Here is a 21,245-nt window from a genome sequence, read left to right as displayed (position 1 = left end):
TGTAGAGATAATTTTTACTTTGTTAAATTTCTTAAGGTTAAAAAGAAAACTATGATGCAACACCATTAAACTGTTCACAATCATTCTCCCTACCATCTACCTGTAACCTGTTCTTCACATCATATGGCCATGATGCAACAACAGCAGCAACCCAGAATGCACCTCCGGCTGTGATCATATACGAGATTGCACAAAAAGGGTTTTTCTATGCTGTTTTTCACAAAAATTTATGATGGGCAATAGGAAAAAATTTTAAAGGGCAAAATATCAGCTTGAGTAATCTCTTATGGTTATTTCAATAATTTAGGAAAAAATATGATATAGTAAAGAATGTAATATGCAGATATCTCCTTTCCCAGTTGGAACCTGTGATACGAAAACTAAAATGTAAATTCCTCTCAGGGGTTTCCTTTTTTGTTTATTTGATGTTGTTTTAAAATATACTAATTTTGATATTTTAAAATATCTTTAAAAATTCCAATATGTTAAAATCTATATATTTTGGAAAAACAGCACAAAAAGTAGGTAGAAAATCCAAATTGTGTTCCAGCTAATCTATAATATTACTATGACATTCAATATTTGATTCATTGACCTTAAATATGGGTTTTCTCCTTTACTTAGAAGATTTCCAAGAATCATCTAGTATCTTATAATTCATCTTATAACAGATTTTTTAATTAATATAATAAATATTGTCGTCAGATATTTTCTTTTGATTCAATTTATTATTTTTTTATTAAAACAAGTAATGAACGTAATTCAACGTAAGTGATTAAATATAAGGTCCCATGATTGGTCCGGCACTCATAGATGTATCATAAGGAATTAATTATAACGGAAATTCAACTCTAGTTCCTTCCCCCTTTTTTTTTCTAGTTCCTTTACCTTCCAAGCAAAGTCACATCCAAATATTTATTGTAAATGAAAAAAAAATTGTGTGGAATAAATATGTTGACCGTGGAATTATAAAAAAAAGTTAAATATGTTTTTAGTCCTTATACTTTTAAGCGGTTTTAGTTTTAGTCCCTTTTCGAAATAAGGTAGATTTTAGTTCTATTTCTTAAGAAAACTTTGATTTTAGTCCTCCAAAACTAATACCGTTAAAAAAAATTGACGTGGCTAACGTCTATGCACGTGTAGTCATATATTTTCTTTTTAACGTTTACCACGTTAGATCTTTTTCCGTGCATACTACAGCGTCTCCTTGACGTTGCCTTTCTTTAAGGTGGAGATGTGAAGATGATGCTGGATTTCTACGTTGAAGCAGCGGCGACATTTACGTTTCAGGTTGTGAAGACAGTGGAGATTGGATCACAATTGGTGGACGAAGACGAAGGAATCGTTATTGGGATTTCTCAATGGTAACGACCCCTTTCGATCTGGGTTAGGGTTTTTGCAGGTTTCGAAATTGAAAGCGTAGCGTTGGTGGTGATCCTATGGCGGCGGCCCTGCAACGGCTAGGGATGGGAAATTGTTCTTTCCTTACAGAATCTTCTTATTGCTCTATGGTAACATCTTAACCATAAATTGTGAGAAAAAAAATCTCTACCACAGTCATCCCTCATCCTTGCCCTAAACCAAAAAAAAAAATCTTTGGAGGTTTCTTGGAAGTGCACAAAATGAATGGGAGGAGGCACTGAAGCGAGAGTCATGGGGAGGAGGCATTGAAGTGATGATGAGATGGAAGGTAAAGAAGACGCAAAAGGCCACAAAGAAGGAGAACATGCAGAGGATAGTGAAGATGAAGATGAAGATGAAGAACTTCTTAATTAATTGCATAGTGGTATCAGATGGTGGTGTAACATTCAATTTGTGTTGTAGAATTTTAACACTGCAAAACTGATAGATGCCACCGGAAATTTTTTCACAACAAGTATTACGGTGGGTGTGGAATACAATTCATGTTCCTGTCAAAATCCATAAATTTAGAGTAATCAAACAATGTTCGTTTTTACTATCAATTTTAGTTATAACTTTACTTTCACCACTAGCTTCCTTGAGGTTTGATAGAAATGTGTGGATGGGAGAACATGCCAGAATTTTCGTCTGTTTGATTGGGAGTGAAGCCCTTAGATAATGCTTAAGAGATTCTTCCTTCTGCAATTCTTAAACTATAAATCAATTTACATACAAGGTAAGTAATTGTTTTAGTTTTATTTACAAAACATTTGTCTCTGATATAAATTTCAAAAGTAATTATTTTTACAGAACATTCATCTTAATATTAGTGAGTGACGAATCACATGTATCACTGATAATGATTTTTTCAGAAGAATGTTCAATCATGTCTTATTCTCTTTTTTAATGTCACCTGCCATATACCTATATTTGCAGCAACTAAGGTAGTAAAAATAGAGGCATCTTACGAAAAAGATAAAAAGAAAAGAGGGACTATGAAAAATATAATAAGAATATGTTAATCATAACTTCATAGCTAAAAGAAAAACAAATTAATATAATCTAATTTTATGGAAATGGCGTGCAATCCTAATGGAGCCATGTGAGAAAATAAAGTACTCGTTGTCTATCCATGGTCTCCTCCCACGCAGTCTACAGGATGGAGGTTGAAGAAATTAAAGGAGAAAACAATAAATTCCCAAGAAACAGAGAAAGAAGTATCCATTTTTATCACTCTTCAGTTCGAAAAAAAAGAAGAATGAAAACCATGGAATCAATTGGAATGAGCTCTCAATTCAAAAAATGGACCTTAACTATTTAATCGCATCTCTTTCCCCCTTCAATTTCTTACTGTTAATCTAAACCACGAGAGATTCATGGGCGTAGAGTTTCATGGGGAGACATATGCAAGATCACATTGTGTTCCCCAAATAGTGCAAACAAACTTGGCTTCACCAACTAAACAAAGAATAACCAACAGTTGAAAGATGCAGCGCCAAAGATCCTTTAGATCTCCATCATCAGCTTGGTTGAGGTGACACCACTTTCAAGCTTCGCATCCATTCACAAAAACTAGGATCATCGAAATGAACAAAACTGGCTTTCAGCTTTGTACGTTGTTCTGATGTCAACGACCTAAGCTATGGGAATCTTACCTGCAAAAAAAGTAAATAAATAAATACAATTTGAGATTTGGAGCAATCTTGAAATGTCGTTGATTTTTTTTGAACAAAATCATTTTTCCAACAATTTATTTGGTCTCAGAATTAAGAATAAAGTGCTAGTACTGTTTACCTGTTCATAAGGAGGATCCTTGTGCGCTAGGATAAGACAAGATTTGGGGGTTTTAGTTTTTTGATTTGGGTCTCTGTGGTGGTGGGAGGAGATGATTTGGGTCTTTGTGGTGGTGGGAGGAGATGCACTGATACACGATTTAGGGGTTTTTTGGGCAGTGCAGAAGGTCTTACGTTGGCCATGGAGGTGAGGATGGTGGAGGATAGTTGAGCATGGTAGTTTTGCGGTTGATGGTGGTGGCCACTGTGGAGGGAGAGGGAGAGGGAGAGGAAGAGGGAGGGAGAGAAGCTGGGAAAGATTGACCAGCGTAAAAAAAATGACATGGCACACTACCGTTAGCCAGGTCAGCTTTTTTTAACCGTATTAGTTTTTGAGGACTAAAATCAAAGTTTCCTTAAGAAAGAGGACTAAAATATACCTCACTTTGAAAGAGGAACTAAAACCAAAATCACTTGAAAGTACAGGAACTAAAAACATATTTAACCCTAACAAAAAAGGGGTTCAAAAGATTTTTGCTTTTATTATTTATAATTTTTTTAGTTTGGTCAAACAAATGTTTACATATTTGTTTATCAAAAATTTTGATTCAATACTTTCGATCTATTTTTTGTTAACCGAATTAATTTGACATTAAGTATTTATAAATACAACTAGCAAACAATTGTTTTTCGGTATAAATAAGTGTTTAATTTAAGATTCCACAATTAATATAATGTTGGTATGTAAACTGTTTACATTGTGATCAATTTCACAAATACTTTTTATTGGATTGTCATGTGAATATCAATTAAAAATTCATACATTTTCTTTTTCCAATGATTTTATTTTTGTGTTTTAAATAAAAATGAGATGAAATGTAACGAAGAAAAATAGTGAATATGAAGAGGATTAAAGTGAAAGTGTTTGGGAAATGTAAAGTGCAAAAAATAAGAATATGAATTATTTATGATAGAACAGATACTGGTAATAAACATCGTGACTACATTTGTCATTATCATGTTCTTAATATTTTTAAAGTATTTGTGTTGTAAATACAAATTATTAATACTTGTTTTTTTCATATGAATAACTTATTTATATTTTTTTTTTCTAGCGGTTAAGCTAAAATAAAATAAAAAAATTATATAATTGTATAAAAACCATCCGCATTGTGTTAATTATGTCTATTAAGTCTATGTTTGTCACAATTACCATATGTCTCTTAAGACAATTATCATATAGTCTTAATGCATTTTATGAGTTCTCGACTTTTCTTTGATTTTTACTCTCCTGCTAAGTTTATTTTATTCTTTGCTCTAATTCCCTATGTAACCATCCCTTTTTCAATATTATTCTTGATCTCTTCATCTTTCTATATGCTTATGTCATTCTTTTCTATGTGTTTATCTTGGTATCCTTTTCGACCTCTCAATTTTGATACCCTCAATAAAAATAGCCTCAAAATAATGTTGATTCATGACTCTAATGAAAAAGTATTCTCTTGATCATTGTCCAAAAACAACTAACCCTTTACATTCCTTGCTATGCAGACCTATGCATTGGTTAACCAAAAATATCTTCATTTCACAAACCCCACATTAAATATAGTCACCACTTATATTTGAGTGTAACTATCATTTTAAATGTTATTGCAAAAAGTAATATTTTATTAATTTTTATGGGCTTGGCTTGGTGTTTCATTGAAGCGATTAGAGTCTATTAAAATCATATTAGTTTCTCCTTTTGCTTTTTACGTTTCCTATTCTTATTATTCTTACTTTCTTGCTCCTAATGCATCCTCTCTTGCATCCTTTTAGATTTCCCCTTTTCAAAGAATCTCCATATCTTTTCCTTTCATTATTCCAATGGCATCCTCATGTTAAAGTGTTGTTATCCCATCTTTCTCCTTCTAAATCATTGGTTTAGTTGAACTCAACGACCAACTCTTTACTTCAGTTCCATGCTTAGAGGAAAAGTCTAAGAAAAAGTGTGAAACACAGATACTGATTCCATATTGTTCAGGCACCTCTGTTTACTTCTTTGGAGGCCCCTTATGTTAGAAATCTAATTGTGAGTCTAAATCCCACATTGGGTAGAAATAAGAAAGTGGAACATCGTATAAGAATAAAGACCCATTTTCTTAAGGTTTTGGGTTGAGAATGGTGTCAATCTCTTATGTAGTTGGGCCTAGGTCTCACCTATATTGTGTCTCCCCGGTGAAACTCCTCCCTCAATAAAAACCCAACAGTGGTATCAGAGCTTTTTGCTCTTAATGTCGAGTGAGAAAACAAGAGAGAGTAAAAGAGTGAGTGCTTGAAAGAAAGTGAGAGAGATGGCAAAAAATTGTTAACGGTATGACTATGCCACAACTGTCAAAGAAGACCAATTATGATAATTGGTGTTTACAAATGAAGGTTTTGTTGGAATCCCAAGACTTATGGGATATAATGGAGAGTGGGTACCAAGAAGTGGAAGATGAAAACCAGACATTGACATAGATAAACTGACTTTATACTTTTTATACAATGTGATGGACGAATCCAACTTTGAGAAGATAGAAAAAGTGACATCTTCAATGGAAGCGTAAAAGATTCTGGTGGTTGCATACAAAAGTGACAACTGTCTTAAGCAAGTATGGCTTCAAACTCTACGAGGGGAGTTTGAAAATTTGAAGATGGAAGACAGAGAATGTGTAACCGAATACATAATTCGGTTGGAGAAAGTGGAAAATCAACTTGACAGGAATCGAGAACCAATATCAGTCAGTAGGGTCATGTAGAATATCTTGAGATCATTGATAGATGATTTCAAGAACATCATGTTTGCCATCGAGGAGTCGAAGGACTTGTCAATTCTCTTACACTAGTGCAAAAACGTTGTTTAACGTCACCCATAAGACATCGGTTTGCGTGTAATCCGACGTATAGGAGCGGACGGTGGCATTATCGTAAATAGCCTGGTAAACTAGACGTCGGTTTTATCCAAAAACAAACGTCTATTAATTTCAAGACGTTAGCACTGCAGCACCCCGACGTCTACTGGGCTGCATTTAATGCTTTTCACCTAATTCTCATGCGCTTAGACGTCACGTAGTCCAAATCCGACGTCTAAGCCATGTCTGGAAGGCGGGAAAGAGAAAAAAATCTTCAATGTTGGCATTTCGGGCTACACGACGTCTATTATACCTGTAATAATTATGTTTACAAAACTCGAGGGCCTGAGACGTCGGCTATTTAGGGCCCCGACGTGTATGTTATTATAGACGTTGGTGGCCCATACCAACAGTCGTGAACATCCCTGACAGGATATGAAATGTCAATCGGTTCAGTTTCCTAGACGTCGGTTCCCCCTAATAGAAACCGACATCTAATGGGTATTCAAAAAGTCAGTTTTAAAAGTTCACTTGGACATCACATTAGTAGGATAAACGACGTCTATAGACGTCGGTTTCTGGAGAATAACTGACGCCCAATTCCATTTTTAATACACCGTAACTCTTCGCGGCATTCAGTTTCTGATATCGATCATCTTCCTCCTCTCCTTTTTCTCTCTTGCATCCCAGGTGCGTGGTTTTTTTTTTATGCTTACAGTTTAAACTTTATTTAGTCTTTCATCTATTATCTTGTGGTTGAACTGATTAAAATTTGCTTTCTTTGTGTTGTGTTTTAGTGCAGTTTTGATCCTCTCTTTGGGTAAGATAGTACAACATTCTCCCTTTGCTAGTTTCCTCACAAGAAGAGTGGAGATCTTTTGAGTTTTCTATGGCTTCTCGACCCAAAATGGAACTTGGGTCCTTGTCTAGTTCTCGTGTCACCATAATTTTTTTCTTTTGCGGTTGAATAATGGGAAGTAGTCATAGACCCAGGTTCGGTTTTGGGTTGAAATGTCATAGAAGATTCAAAAGACGCAAGCTTTTTTTATGGGGAAACTAGCTAGAGGAGAGTGTTGCACTATGCTACCGAAAGTTTGGATCAAAACTGCACTAAAACACAGTGCCTTTGTTAGACGTCGGTTAGTGCCAGGTCCGACGTCTATAAGGAACATAGACGTCGGTTAGTGTCATTTTAAACCTCTATATATTCATGTAAACGTCGGTTTTATGCATAGGTGGACGTCTATATAGAAAAATTAGACGTTGGTGTGGGTATAAGTAGACGTCTATATGGACGTCGGTGGATATCGTTAACCGACGTTTATATTGACGTCGGTTAAGAGGATTTCCGACGTCCCATGGACGTCACCCTTATAGACGCTTGTTGTGTAAGTAACGTTAAAAGTCCAAATTAACCGACGTTAAACAGCGTTTCTGCACTAGTGTTAGTGGAAGAATTTGTTGGGCCACTCGAGGCTCATATCTACTTGATTAAGCACCTCAAGCACAACATAATGTGAAGGAAGATACTCGAAACACTCAAGGATAAGGTCTTAGAGGCAAATGACTAGGAGGCCGAGAACGAGGTGGACGTGGTCGTAGCCAAGAAAGTGGCCGAGGAGGTTGAGCAAAGCTAGAAGTAGAATGTTTCAAGTGTGGAAAATATGACCATTATACAAACGAGTACAGTACAGACAAATGCTATAACTATAGTAAGGTCGGCCACATTGTAAAGTATTGTCAGGATCAGACAAATGGGGAGACAAATCTCCTTATTAAGGGTGTAGAGGAAAATATAGAAATTTTGTTAATGGCAAAGAACTCAGATGTTGACCTTCCAAGCTAGATACTAGTTGTCGAGGTCATCCGAGGTTCGATGATAAAGAATAGACCAGATACCAAGTTGGATCTGGGTTCTAGGATGATGAAGAGACCAAAAAGATCGATAGAGAGCCTGGACGACCAATGGGTGTTGGAGAGCTCGGTTAACCAATTAGACAGCTCATGTGTTTTTATGTGGAGATCAAGTAGCGTAACTAAACCTGAGAACAATCTGGTTAGCTTGGTAGTGCTTCTGCACAGCTCGGAGCAGTATGAAGGGAGCTTGGGTGAGTACGAGACAAGCCTGGGAAGCTTTTTGGAATTCCTAGATAGCTTACAAAGCTTTGCAAAGAGTGTGGATATAGCAATAAATGAAGTGAGCTCGGTAAATGGTGCAACAACATAAAGAAGGAAAACATAGAGAAAAAATCCATACAAAAAGATGAAGAGATCCAGTGGATAGGGAGGCTTCTGGATGAAGCTAATGAGATTATGAATAAATAGAAGGTTGAACTTGAGGAGCTGAAGAACATGGTTGTTGATAAGGAAAAGAAAGCATTTAGTGTTCTTGAACTAGAAGAAAGCAGAAAAGAGGAAGATGAAGAAGTTAAGAAGAACTCGGGTATGAGAGGCTCAAATACTGAGATAGCAAAAAATTTGATTTGTAAAATTTCAGACGAGATGAAAAAGTTGGCCAAGATTATAAAGAAGTCGTCTAAGGCCAGAAACAAGTTGGTCAAGGATATTGATAAGTTGGGCAAAACAAAGAACAAATAATCCAAAAAATTAGAGAGGCCAATTAAGATGAAAGAAAGTATGACCAACATGAAGAAAATGAAGAATCAACTCTTAATAAAAGAAGCAAACCTTATGTGAGATGATGCATATAGAAAGTCGAGATGTAAGGATGAAGAATGGAAAATTTAAGTTTATGGAAGAAATAACTTTAATAAAAGGTTAATTAGTAAAATTGGTTAAGCCTTGTTTTATTTTAAAGTTATAGCATAAACTGGTTTTCTGTTAAACCAGGTTTATATTTTTATTTTGTTGGTGTTTGGTGTAATCTTCACTTTCTCTACCAGGGTTGGGTTTTTAATTTTTTATCTACATTCGAGAACTTTTGTATAATTTTATATTTGTTTATTTGGTCAACTATTTTCAATTACTTGTCCTATATCTCCTCTATTTCTTGTGTGTTCGGTATTCTAGGTCATGACTCTAAAATAGTTTTGATGATGATAAAGTTAATTTGCTATAAAGGTTAATTAACATAATAAATAAGTAATTAATGCTTATACCACCTTATTAACTTGACAAATATCATGTTGATCTAATAATCAAACTCAAAGATAAAGAAAATTTCTCATATTTATCTAGATATATGAAGAATATATATATATATATATATATATATATATATATATATATATATATATATATATATATATATATATATATATATATATATATATNGTTATGTGATTGATAAAACGCTCGTTTTCTCTACTGTAATTTGATTTCACTCAAATATTATATTGAGTATACATGAATTGCATACTCATTTTATACAATATTTTTAGTTCTTATTTTTTGTACTCTTTTATAATTTACTCATTTCCCGATTTTTACTGACTTAATCATCTGTAAATTATATATATATATATATATATATATATATATATATATATATATTATTACTTATATATTTTTTTTTCACTCTTCCATTCACCTATAAAAAGATGACACTTTTGTTTATTTATTTAAATAACATATATCAAAAGTTTGTTTGGACAAATTTTGTTTTTTAAAATTTCGAAAAAAATATATAAATTTATAAAATTTTTGTAAAATTTATTTTATTTATATGTATTTATAAAAAAAATTATGATGAAGTTTGTTTTTATTTGACATAGGTTAGTGTTGTATCTAAGCCGCAGGGGAGAAAAATGACAATGAGAATCAGATGTGTTCATTTAGAGCATAAGAACGCAAATGAGAAAGACAAACGCATATGATTTCTAACCTTTTCCAATTTGGATCACTCTTCCATGTTTTTTTTTCTGCTTTTCTTTTTCCTTTTTGGACTCATCATCTCTTATTTTCGTTCCCTTTTCCGTTTTCTATGATTTTAATTCTTTTTGCTTTGTTTTGTTTATTCTTTTTCCAATTATTTATTTATTTAGGTTAGGTTATTTTATTAATGTTTTATCATTTTATTATCAATGTTTCTTTTTACTTATAACTTGACGAGATATTTTTACTGATTTTTATCTTAAAAAATATAAAAAAAATTAGAAAAATAACATAAAGGGTTGTTTGGATCCCTTTAAACTAAACTAAGTGCACTTATGGACTTGAATACATCTATGCAAGAGTTGTAAAGATTTAGAAGTTGAAACACAATTTTTTTTTTTTATTTAAAAGAACTTTATAATTGCTTTCCTCTTTGATATGTTTCACAAAAAAGATGGATTTTCCAAAAAATATTGGACAAACCTTTAACGAGCTTTATCTTTGGATGCTTTAAAATGTATTTCAAATTTAAATTTCTAAGATTTTTATATCAAAGTCATCTTTCCTATTCTTTGGAAAGCAAACAAGAAACCTTATTTACTTAGGCCTATAAGATCAATCTCATTGAGATTGTTGTGTTGTTTGATTAAAAAGATTATTTGTCTATTCAAGTATACACTATGCATTGGTTTGAGAACAATGCAAAGTGGGATGATTAGTGTAATGAAATATGAAAAGTAAATATGTTTATTTGTGTGATATTTACCCATTAAATAATTTACTAGGATTTCTTTTAATTTTAGAAGTTCACATTACCTTGCATCATTTCTTAACCTTTTTTAGAAGTTCAGTCCTTTCAAATTAGTTTCCATTGTAAGCAATTGAATGATGAATGAAAGGTGGTTCAGATAAAATGGTTCCGTTTTTGTCATAAAGTCAATTTAGTGAGCACAAGGGTATCTTATTTTATGCAACAAATGTTATCATTTTGAGCTTTTATTTTCTGTCAATCAATAAAATACTATCAGTCTCTATGCCGCCTCTTTGACCATTTCGGATCATAACAAATTCGCTTTCTTTTCATCATTTTAGTTTTTTAATCTCACTGACTTTGATCCACAGAAATTAAACAATTATCTTCCCGAAAATCAACAACATAAAATTAAAAAACTTTCCCATAAATTAAACAACTATGATGTTTTTATATCTACCATAGTTAAGTTTTTTGACTTTTTGCAAACCCCAAATTTTTATTTTTTGAGTACCATATCAAAGTAATATTTGATTGGTGTTATTTAAATTTTTGGTTTAAATCTCTTTTTGGTCCCTAAGTTATAAGTGGATGTTTGGTTTAGTCCCCGTTTTTTAAAATGTAAATCTTTGATCCCTAAATTATAAAAAATGTATCATAACTTAGGGACCAAAAAGAGATTTAAACCTAATTTTTTTCATCATCTTTTCTAAAACAAATATTTTATCCGATTAAGAATCTTATGTTTTAAAAAATAAAACATATTACTATTTCTGAGAAAACGACTTTTAGACTTTGGGGATAGAAAGACCAAGAAAGAAAATGAATCAGAAATGAAGTTGCTTAAAATTAAGGGATGTTGAGTAAAAGATCTACACTATATTTGATTGTTGTAAGACAAAAATAATTAAATTAATCAAGTAATATAATAAATTAAAAAATACCCACAATTTAATTTTGAAAAATTCAAATATAGATTAAAATTGAAAAATAACTAATTATAAAGTATTGAATTTTTAAAATTAAAGTAATATTTAATTTTTATTAATAAAATTTAAATTTTATTAATAAAATTTAATTTTTATATGGATTTAAAAAATAATTAATTATAAATATCATACTTTTATATGATTTAACTTATTCTGTTAATATTATTTTTGAATAGGACAAAATCGAAAAACTAATATTAAATTAGTCTATTTCAATTTTAAATAAAAGAAACTAAAATCTCTTAAAAATAAGAATAAATAAAATATTAATTATTTTAATATATATATATATATTAATATTAATATTAATGTCATCACAATTATCTACATCAATATATTTGTACGTATCACATATTTTATTATATTTAATTTTAACCTTAACTTTTTATTATTTTTTTGTTTAAGCTTTGTTGAGAGAGCTCTCTCAAGTTTGATAAAGAATGTTTTTGATGATGAACTTGTTAAATGTTCTTTTTTTAGGTGATTAGATGGTTAGATTAGGATTAAATTCATGTAAGATAATTTTTTGGCTAAATAAAATAACAAAAATTCATAAATTTGGTATAATACTACTAACTTTATTAATTAAGTTAATTTAGAATTAGTTAAAGTGAGTAGAAACACATTAGGGTTGTGCTGACTATTTTAATTGATTAAAAAAATTGATTAAAGAATTAACTTAATCGATTAAATGCATCAGTTTTGCATTCTCATAACTATCATTTGCGAAACAAGAAAGTTTGGTGAGAATTCTTGGAAGAAGCAATATAAATTGTAAAGATTCAAAGGTTCAAGCTTTTAATAGTAAAAGGGAAGATCAAGTAAGTGTTTAGATCTTGAATTCTTTGTAAGATCTGCACAAGAAGTGTACCATGCTTTGTTTTTCTGTAGTTCTTTGTGAATTGTAATTATCTGTGTAATACCGGCAAGGTTGCTAGAGTATGTGTAACCTCACCCTTAGGAGTGTGTTCTTGATTCCTAGTGTGAGTATGTGTAATCTCACTTTAGGATTTTGTATTATGTAATCTTAACACTTGTTATTAGTAGATTTTCTTCTAATTAAGGTTGTTAAAAGAAGATTGGAAATAGACTCTTGAAGAATTGAACTACTATAAATCTTTGTATGATTTTTTATTATTATTCTCACTTATTAGTATGTTTAATTCGTTAAAAAGTTGAAAAAATTCATCTTTAACATAATTTATACACCTAATTTATCCTAAAAGACAAAAACCAATTTTAAATCAATTTACCCCTTTCTTAAGATATATATTGATCTTTTAATTTTAACAAACATGAAGCAAATATAAATTATTGGGTTAAATATGTTTTTAGTCCCTATATTTTGGGGCGATTTTGGTTTTAATCCACCTTTCAAACTAAAGTACAATTTAGTCCTTCAACTTTAGAAAACTCTGATTTTAATCCTTTTTACCAAATTTTTTTAACTTTATTTGATGTTTCAAACGCGTTTCTCAGTTAACATTGAAGCAAAAATGTGTCAAACAGTATAAACAATCGAAATGCTATAATGAAACGTGCTTGAAACAACAAATAAAGTTAAAAAATTTGGTAAAAATGACTAAAACTAGAGTTTTCTAAAGTTGAAAGACTAAATTGTACCTTAGTTTGAAGGAGGGACTAAAACTAAAATTAGAAACTAAAAACATATTTAACCCTAAATTATTTGAAACAATTTTAAATATATAATTCTTACATTCATCTATTATATTTATCATAATGTGAAAGAGATACATAATCAAACATACTTTTATACATAATGAATAATGTAGCTCTTGTAACATTATAAATAAATATAATTAATTTTCCATCACCATAATTACACCAAATTTTACTTATCACATCAACCTCTTCATAAAAATATTATAACATCAAATTTCTTTTATCTCATAGCCGAAGCAAATAATTCAAAATTATGTTCAACTTTCACAACAAAACTGATTTAAAAAAAAAAAGTGTAATGAAAAATTGTAAACGAAAAATGAGTACTAGAATTTTATTATAAATAAAAAATATAAACTTATAATTTTGATACGACTTTTTAAGATTTGCAGAATGTGGATAATGTGGACGTCTAAGATTATAATTCTCATAGAGTGTGGAGAACATATGATTTAATTTGTTACAGTTTTATAGTTATTGTTTTTTTATATATATTAGTGTTGGATCTGTCAAAGTAAAATTGTTACAGGAGTGTTTAATATTTCAAATTCAAGCATAATCAATTATGTTTTATAGGCATAATCTTTTATGCGTTTCTTTCAAATCAGATTCAAAATTCATTTCTGAATTTAGTTTCCTCAAATTTCTCTTTCTCAGTTCCGTGGATGTTAAAGTGAAAAAGGTGAATTTAGTAAAACAATATTCCCTCATTTTTTTTCTTCTAGCAAATCTGATTTTCCAGATGCAAGGATTCCCTTTGTCAATGAACATAGATAAACCCAAAGTTATATAGATAATATGAAAATTTTGCTGGATAAATTCGCTAATTTTGATAATAATTATTTTAAAATTATTAAAAGAATAACTTTGATTGGTTTGGAATGAAATTTTAATGATTTGAAGGTGCATACATACATAGTGATTGTGTTGCGCTTCAGTTATCCCTTATTAATTAATTATAATGGTATATATCTGTTTTACAACTAGGCCAGAATGATTCCTCTGTCCCGTAACTCGGTCTCTGTTCATCTGGGTGGAGTACCCCGTGACCCTCTTCACCCGATTACGTTGGACTACTCTCTTAATAACCCTTGTTCTTCTCTTTCTCTGTTTTGGAATTGCAAGAGAAAAAACTGGAAAATATCTACTACTATGGCTTCTAATATCAGGACCAACAATTACCTGCGCCATGTGGAATCAATGAAGCTTATGCCATCAGGTGCAGGTCATATATCACACTTGAATGCCGTTATACTTGGAGATTCTCTCGCCACTGAAGAGGATGATTTCGTTCTTCCTAGTGAGGACTTTGCTAGCGAAGCTAATGTTCAATCCCCAGAACAGGTTTCATAGTGTTTACATTGATCGGTGTTCAATTTTATATTGCAGCTTACGAATGTATTCTGGGGTTCAATGGTTTTGACTTATCAACAAATGGAGAGAATTTTATTTTTTTTTTCTGGTATTAAGTCTTTGCGCAAGATTTTATAGAAATTGATTTTTTTAATGTGTTTGTGATTTGTGATCCATCAGTATCTGAAGATGTACAAGAGATCCATTGAGGACCCTGCAGGGTTCTGGTCTGAGATTGCGGAAGAGTTTTATTGGAAACAAAAATGGGGTCGTAAAGTATGTGATGAAAATTTTGATGTACGGAAAGGGAATATCAAGATTGAGGTAATTGATCTGTTTCCATTGTCCAGTTTGGATCTTGTTTTTGCCTTTGCTTTTGTTTGTTACCTTTGCCTTTGATTTTGTTATCCCTTCTGATAGTGTTTGTTCAGAGACTGATTGAGGCTGTACCTTGTGTTGTGTGTCTCTTTTCTCTTGTTGCATTGCTGCAGTGGTTCAAGGGTGGCATCACCAACATCTGTTATAATTGCTTGGATAGAAATGTTGAAGCCGGACTTGGTGACAAGGTAGCCATTTATTGGGAGGGCAATGAACCTGGTCTGGATGGTACTTTGACATACACCCAGCTTCTTCATCAAGTTTGCCAGGTTTGTTGACTGTCCCCTGTCTGCATATAACGAGGATAGTCAAGTTCCTCAAGTTTAGGTGGTAATATTTTTTGTTTTTGAATTGTGAAGACTCAATGTAAAGTGGTAAAATAATTGATCATTTTTATTGTTTCAGCTTGCTAACTATCTGAAGGATAATGGTGTGAAGAAGGGAGATGCTGTAATTATTTATTTGCCTATGCTTATGGAGCTCCCCATCGCAATGCTTGCCTGTGCCCGGATTGGTGCTGTTCATTCGGTATCAACAAGAACTTAAAGACATTTTCCTTGTCTGCCATTTCTTGTTTACTCGTGCTAAACCGCTAGATGACTTAATATGTTTGATTTGCCTTTTGATTTAATAGTTAGTTATTTTCATCTGTTCAGGTTGTATTTGCTGGTTTTTCTGCAGAAGCACTTGCGCAGAGAATCATTGATTGTAAACCAAAAGTTGTAATTACTTGCAATGCTGTTAAAAGGGGCCCTAAGGTTCTCTATCTGAAAGATATTGTTGATGTTGCAATCAAGGATTCAGCCCAAAATGGAGTTTCGATTGGTGAGGATATCTTAACTTTTTTAATATTTCAGTTGTATAATCACTGCAATATTGACCAGTTCTGATTTGATGATTAAATTCAGACATTAATGTGTAGACACAAACACAGAGAGAAAGAGAGAATACCAATACGAAGTTTATGATTGGTGACAGAAGTGGAGCTTTCTTGCATGTAGATACTAATAGGTCCAACACATTGAATAAAACGAATACTGTATTTTAACATTTTCTAGTTTGCCAATAAACATATTATTGCGGGTGATGCATGTCTCTTCCCTTTAACTTTTATTGTGTGATATTACGTTTGTGACAAGTGTGTTCTATATCAGTTGGGCGTGAGACACATAATAATTAAAGCAGTCGCGGTTCCCTCTTTGCAGCCTGGCTTTTTGGAGTAGGCTTTCTTCACAAGTTTGTTTGATAGTTTGAGAATGTCATATGATGAAAACCTAGCACATTGAAATAAGTGACCATTTTTAATTTCATTTACAATGACCAATCTAAACCGACTTCACTTATATTGATATAAACTAATAAAGTAGGCTGGGAGGTTGTAGGACTTCTCCCTTGATGGTTGTGGATGGAAATCCTGTGCACCAAAATTACTTAGGTATATGAGAGAAAGGGTAGAAAGACCATCATCACATTGGATCAGGCACGGGGAGGAGAGATGAAGGAGGATGAAGGAGACACTATACTCCTTAACTATTTACCATAATGGCAGTCTACATATATTAAGAGAGAAATAAGGTGCATGAGCATGTGGGGTAGGGTGGAGAGAGGCATTCTGGTATCTAGCAGTTCTTGTCTGCCCTCTTGACCTGTTTCCCAATGTAACAGACATTTGCAACTGAATTGAGCAATAGAATTATCTTTAGGGTTTGTGAAGATGTATATACTACATCCATAATCCCTGGTTCACTTTGTCCCTTTATTATATTCCTTGATCTTATTCTCTTGCTTTTTTGTCCATGTCTCAACAGATAAATGCTTAGTTTATGAAAACTCATGGGCAACGAAGAAAGAAGATACCAAGTGGGAGGATGGGCGTGATGTATGGTGGCAGGTTGGTATATAAAATCCCCATTTAGCATATTTACTCTCACATGGTTAGTTAAGTTAGTTAAGTGTAGAATCATGATTCTATTTTCAGTACTCTGCAAATTTCTACATGCCATTGCAAATAATTAGTTACATAATTGTTTCAGTCTGAATTTCTTGAGTTATTTCGAATAGATCAATCTGTTTCTGCTGAAAAGGTTGCTATAAGTCTTGAATTTCTGTTTAGCAGTTCTAAATATGTTTTCAATATCCAACGTTATCTACGGTTATGATAAATTTCATACTTTTGAACTTTTCTTTTTTTTGCTATCTTTGACTGGTTTTGCAGGATGTCGTTCCTCAATATCCAACTAGTTGTCCAGTGGAGTGGGTTGATGCCGAGGATCCACTTTTTCTACTCTATACAAGTGGGAGTACAGGCAAACCTAAGGTATTTGTGTGCTGTTACTGCTGTACACCAAGTATGTTTCTTTTTCCTTCCTTTCTTTACTTGATGCTGCTGCTTTCTAATGTTTATGTTCCTAAAAGGGTGTCTTGCATACAACTGGTGGTTACATGGTGTACACTGCAACAACATTCAAGTATGCATTTGACTACAAGCAGTCTGACATCTACTGGTATCCCCCAGAAGCATTTTCCTCTACCTTTTTTATCTTTGACATGTTCTTGATGAATCTGGTTCAATACCGTTACATAAATGCTTTATACTCTGACTACAGGTGTACAGCAGATTGTGGTTGGATTACTGGGCATAGCTATGTCACTTATGGACCCATGCTCAATGGTGCATCTGTTATTGTGTATGAAGGGGTAATAAGTTTTTTCTTGAAACATTGTTATTTATTTATATGCGTGGCAGATCTAGAGCAAATGTATCGAAGTGACATGTTATCAGCGGAACCAAAAAGACCAATTCAACCATAAACTAATATATTTCTACAATTTAAGGACTCTGAAAAATGGTTTGACCACGTGAGAAGAAGAATGATTGAAGCCCATTTGAACAGATGCAAATTAGCATATAAGTAGTAGAGAAAAATCAAGAAAAACTTAGTAAAACCAATCTAGACTTTGGATCAAATTTCATCTCGGAAGACTTGGGCTCAATGATATTCTATGATAAAGTAGCGAACCCCCCAACCAGTGGGAAAAACTATTTGGTCGTTGCTTGTTGTTAACAATTCTAAAATACAAAAGTACCGATTGTGTTATTTGTTTAGCTCACAGAATGGTTACTGAACAGCAAAAACAAAATCAGCTAAAATGCTTTTCAAAGTGATCACTTCGTGTATCAATAGTTGCCAGAAAGAAGTTTAAGGCCCACATAAGCAAGAGGTCAATAATTAATGCCTGATCAGTTTGTTGTCTTGGCTGTGATTACTTGCATTGCTATTTTGATTCCATCGTACTGAGCTTTGGAGATACACTAATTGTCTTGACAAACTGCACACATATACATTTATAGGCTTTGTAAATAAAAAGTGTGGTGGTCTCCGCAAATATTGTAGTATTGGAATGTTGAGTTCATAGATAGAAAATTACGAGTCACTGAGTTGCTAAGAAATACTCCACTTCAAATCTGATATCAACCTGAATGCAGGCTCCTAATTATCCTGATTCTGGTCGATGTTGGGACATTGTTGACAAATATAAAGTGACAATATTCTACACTGCTCCCACACTGGTGCGGTCCCTCATGCGTGATGGTGATGAGGTAAGATATTTCATGATTGCGTACGTAGGTTAGTTTTTCTCGATGAAAATTAATTTGACTATGAATGAATGCTATACCTCAAATTAGTTTTAGTTTGGAGGTTGTAAAAACGTAGTCTCGTTGCAATGTTAATAGAAGTTAACTGTTGTTGTGTTGAGAAAATCCTGTTTATATTGTTTCCATTGCAAATCTTTCCGAACAAAATCAATACGAAAAAAATGTAATTATTTTGTTGTCATTCATGAAAACAAGAAATGAGAACAAAAATGTTTTCTCAACCCAAATAGCTCCTTAATTATTCAAGATTATTTATTATAAATCTTCAAGCAAAAGAAGCTATATAAATCATCATGTAAAATTGATATCTTTTCTTCTCTTAGAGGAATATAACTTGTAGTTTATATTTGATATTTTTTATAAAGTTCCAACTATAATATCTGAGCATATTGATAGAACAAGGGAACTGTAATCTAAGAGTATGTAGATTTCCATTGGTTCTTAATTTAGTTATTGTTCATTCAAATCATTGTAATCTGTGCAGTATGTTACTCGCCACTCAAGGAAATCTTTACGAGTCCTAGGAAGTGTCGGTGAGCCCATAAATCCAAGTGCATGGAGGTGGTTTTACAATGTAATTGGAGATTCAAGGTGCCCTATTTCTGACACTTGGTGGCAAACAGAAACGGGTGGCTTCATGGTATTGTAGTTTGCAATGATTATCTGTTAAATTTGGTTCTAATGGCTGACAATGAACATCGATAGGTTCATCCCATTAGTCACAAATTCAATTAATTTGTTGTGTACAGCTCACGTGGTAATGGAGATTTGGGTTGTGCATACACACACACACACGAGAGAGAGATGCTTATCATGTCTGTCCACTTTGGTCTTTGGGTCTAATTTTTTTTTTTTTTTTTTTTTTTTTTTTTTTTTTTGTTGCTTACAGATAACTCCACTACCAGGTGCTTGGCCCCAGAAACCCGGTTCTGCAACTTTCCCTTTCTTTGGAGTTCAGGTATTCTATGCTGACCTTATGTGTTCCTTTTGTAATTTAATGTACTCTTTTTTTACTTCCATATTAATTTTTCCATTTGCCTTCATCACTGACTAATTTATTTGTAACTGTAGCCTGTCATAGTGGATGAGAAAGGTATTGAAATAGAAGGTGAGTGCAGTGGATATTTGTGTGTTAAAAATTCATGGCCTGGAGCTTTCAGAACGCTGTTTGGTGATCATGAAAGATATGAAACAACGTATTTCAAGCCATTTGCGGGATACTATTTCAGTGGTGATGGTTGCAGCAGGTTAGCGTTTTGGTGGCATTATATTCCAGTTTCCACGATTCTAGTATGATAATCTTTGAATTTGAATTTAGCCTACATGAATTAAATATCTGTAGTTTTAATTCAAATCATGAAATACCACCAGAACACGAGACATTGTGTGGGATGATTATAATATGCCCTTTAACTTTGTTTCAGGGATAAAGATGGATACCATTGGCTCACTGGAAGAGTTGATGATGTCATCAATGTCAGGTATACTTTCAATTTTGAAAGCTCTTTCTGATGATTCCTCATTCTTACATTCTTCTTCTTTATAGATATAATCACGAATACGTAAATAGACAGGTCTATCTTCCATGAGATTCTAATCTTTTCGGTGTTGTAGTCTCATATAATCGTGTTATATGCAGTGGGCATCGGATTGGCACAGCAGAAGTGGAATCAGCTCTAGTTTCACATCCTAAATGTGCAGAGGCTGCTGTGGTTGGTGTTGAGCACGCGGTATGTATTGAATGTATCATATTCTTTCTGTGTGCGGATCATCAAGTATATTTTTGTATGAAAGAAATTAAGTTCAGTCTCTGCATAGCATGCTAATGATTGGTGTTGTATTTGAATCCACTACCGTTACTGCTGTAGGTGAAAGGACAGGGTATCTATGCATTTGTTACAGTGGTGGATGGTGTTCCTTACAGTGAGGAACTACGGAAGGACCTCATACTCATTGTTCGAAAGCAGGTTGACATGATAGGCCAACCATGAATTCTTACATTTACAGGTCAATTTGTATGAATATTTAGAAATGAATGATGACCTTCTTTTCTTTGACATTTCAGATAGGAGCCTTTGCAGCACCTGACAAAATCCATTGGGCACCTGGCCTTCCAAAAACAAGGAGTGGAAAGATAATGCGAAGAATTCTGAGAAAAATTGCTTCCAGGCAGTTGGATGAACTTGGAGATACAAGTACCCTTGCAGATCCAAACGTGGTCAATCAACTTATAGAACTTGCTGATTCTTGAAGCCAAAAACTTTGTATTATTATAGGTATGAGAAATGCTAGTAACACACCGTTGCGCACCCTTTATGATTAACTAAAATTTATTGGAAATCTCACCTCCACGAGTTGCCACTTTATTTAATAAACTTGAGAAGATTTTGTACTTTCCAATAAATTTTTAAGAATAGTAGAGTGTGTATTTGAAATAAGTGTTAGAGGGTGGGAGTAGTTAAAGGACAAATTTTGCTGTGTATGTGTATTTTTATGGGAAATGTTAGTGCTTGTGAAATAATAAATAAATCATCCATATTTATTTTCTTAAAA

General features: G+C 32.8%; 1 protein-coding gene across 1 annotated transcript; it reads left to right on the top strand.

The window, feature by feature from the left end:
- Positions 1 to 14,269: 14,269 nt before the first annotated feature.
- Positions 14,270 to 21,245, top strand: LOC106753952 (acetyl-coenzyme A synthetase, chloroplastic/glyoxysomal). Its single transcript, XM_022777656.1, has 17 exons — positions 14,270 to 14,647; positions 14,837 to 14,980; positions 15,148 to 15,303; positions 15,440 to 15,562; positions 15,691 to 15,859; positions 16,843 to 16,925; positions 17,250 to 17,351; positions 17,450 to 17,538; positions 17,641 to 17,731; positions 18,522 to 18,635; positions 19,177 to 19,332; positions 19,582 to 19,650; positions 19,764 to 19,939; positions 20,117 to 20,173; positions 20,332 to 20,422; positions 20,561 to 20,659; positions 20,758 to 21,245. Exons 1-17 carry the CDS (start codon positions 14,297 to 14,299, stop codon positions 20,941 to 20,943), a joined length of 2,256 nt encoding a protein of 751 aa, XP_022633377.1. The 5' UTR covers positions 14,270 to 14,296; the 3' UTR covers positions 20,944 to 21,245.

Source organism: Vigna radiata, unplaced genomic scaffold (genome assembly GCF_000741045.1).
Source record: "Vigna radiata var. radiata cultivar VC1973A unplaced genomic scaffold, Vradiata_ver6 scaffold_7, whole genome shotgun sequence".
In the NCBI taxonomy this organism is placed as follows: domain Eukaryota; kingdom Viridiplantae; phylum Streptophyta; class Magnoliopsida; order Fabales; family Fabaceae; genus Vigna; species Vigna radiata.
The sequence above is the reverse complement of the archived record's forward strand: the minus strand, read 5'-3'. Positions and strand labels throughout refer to the sequence as shown.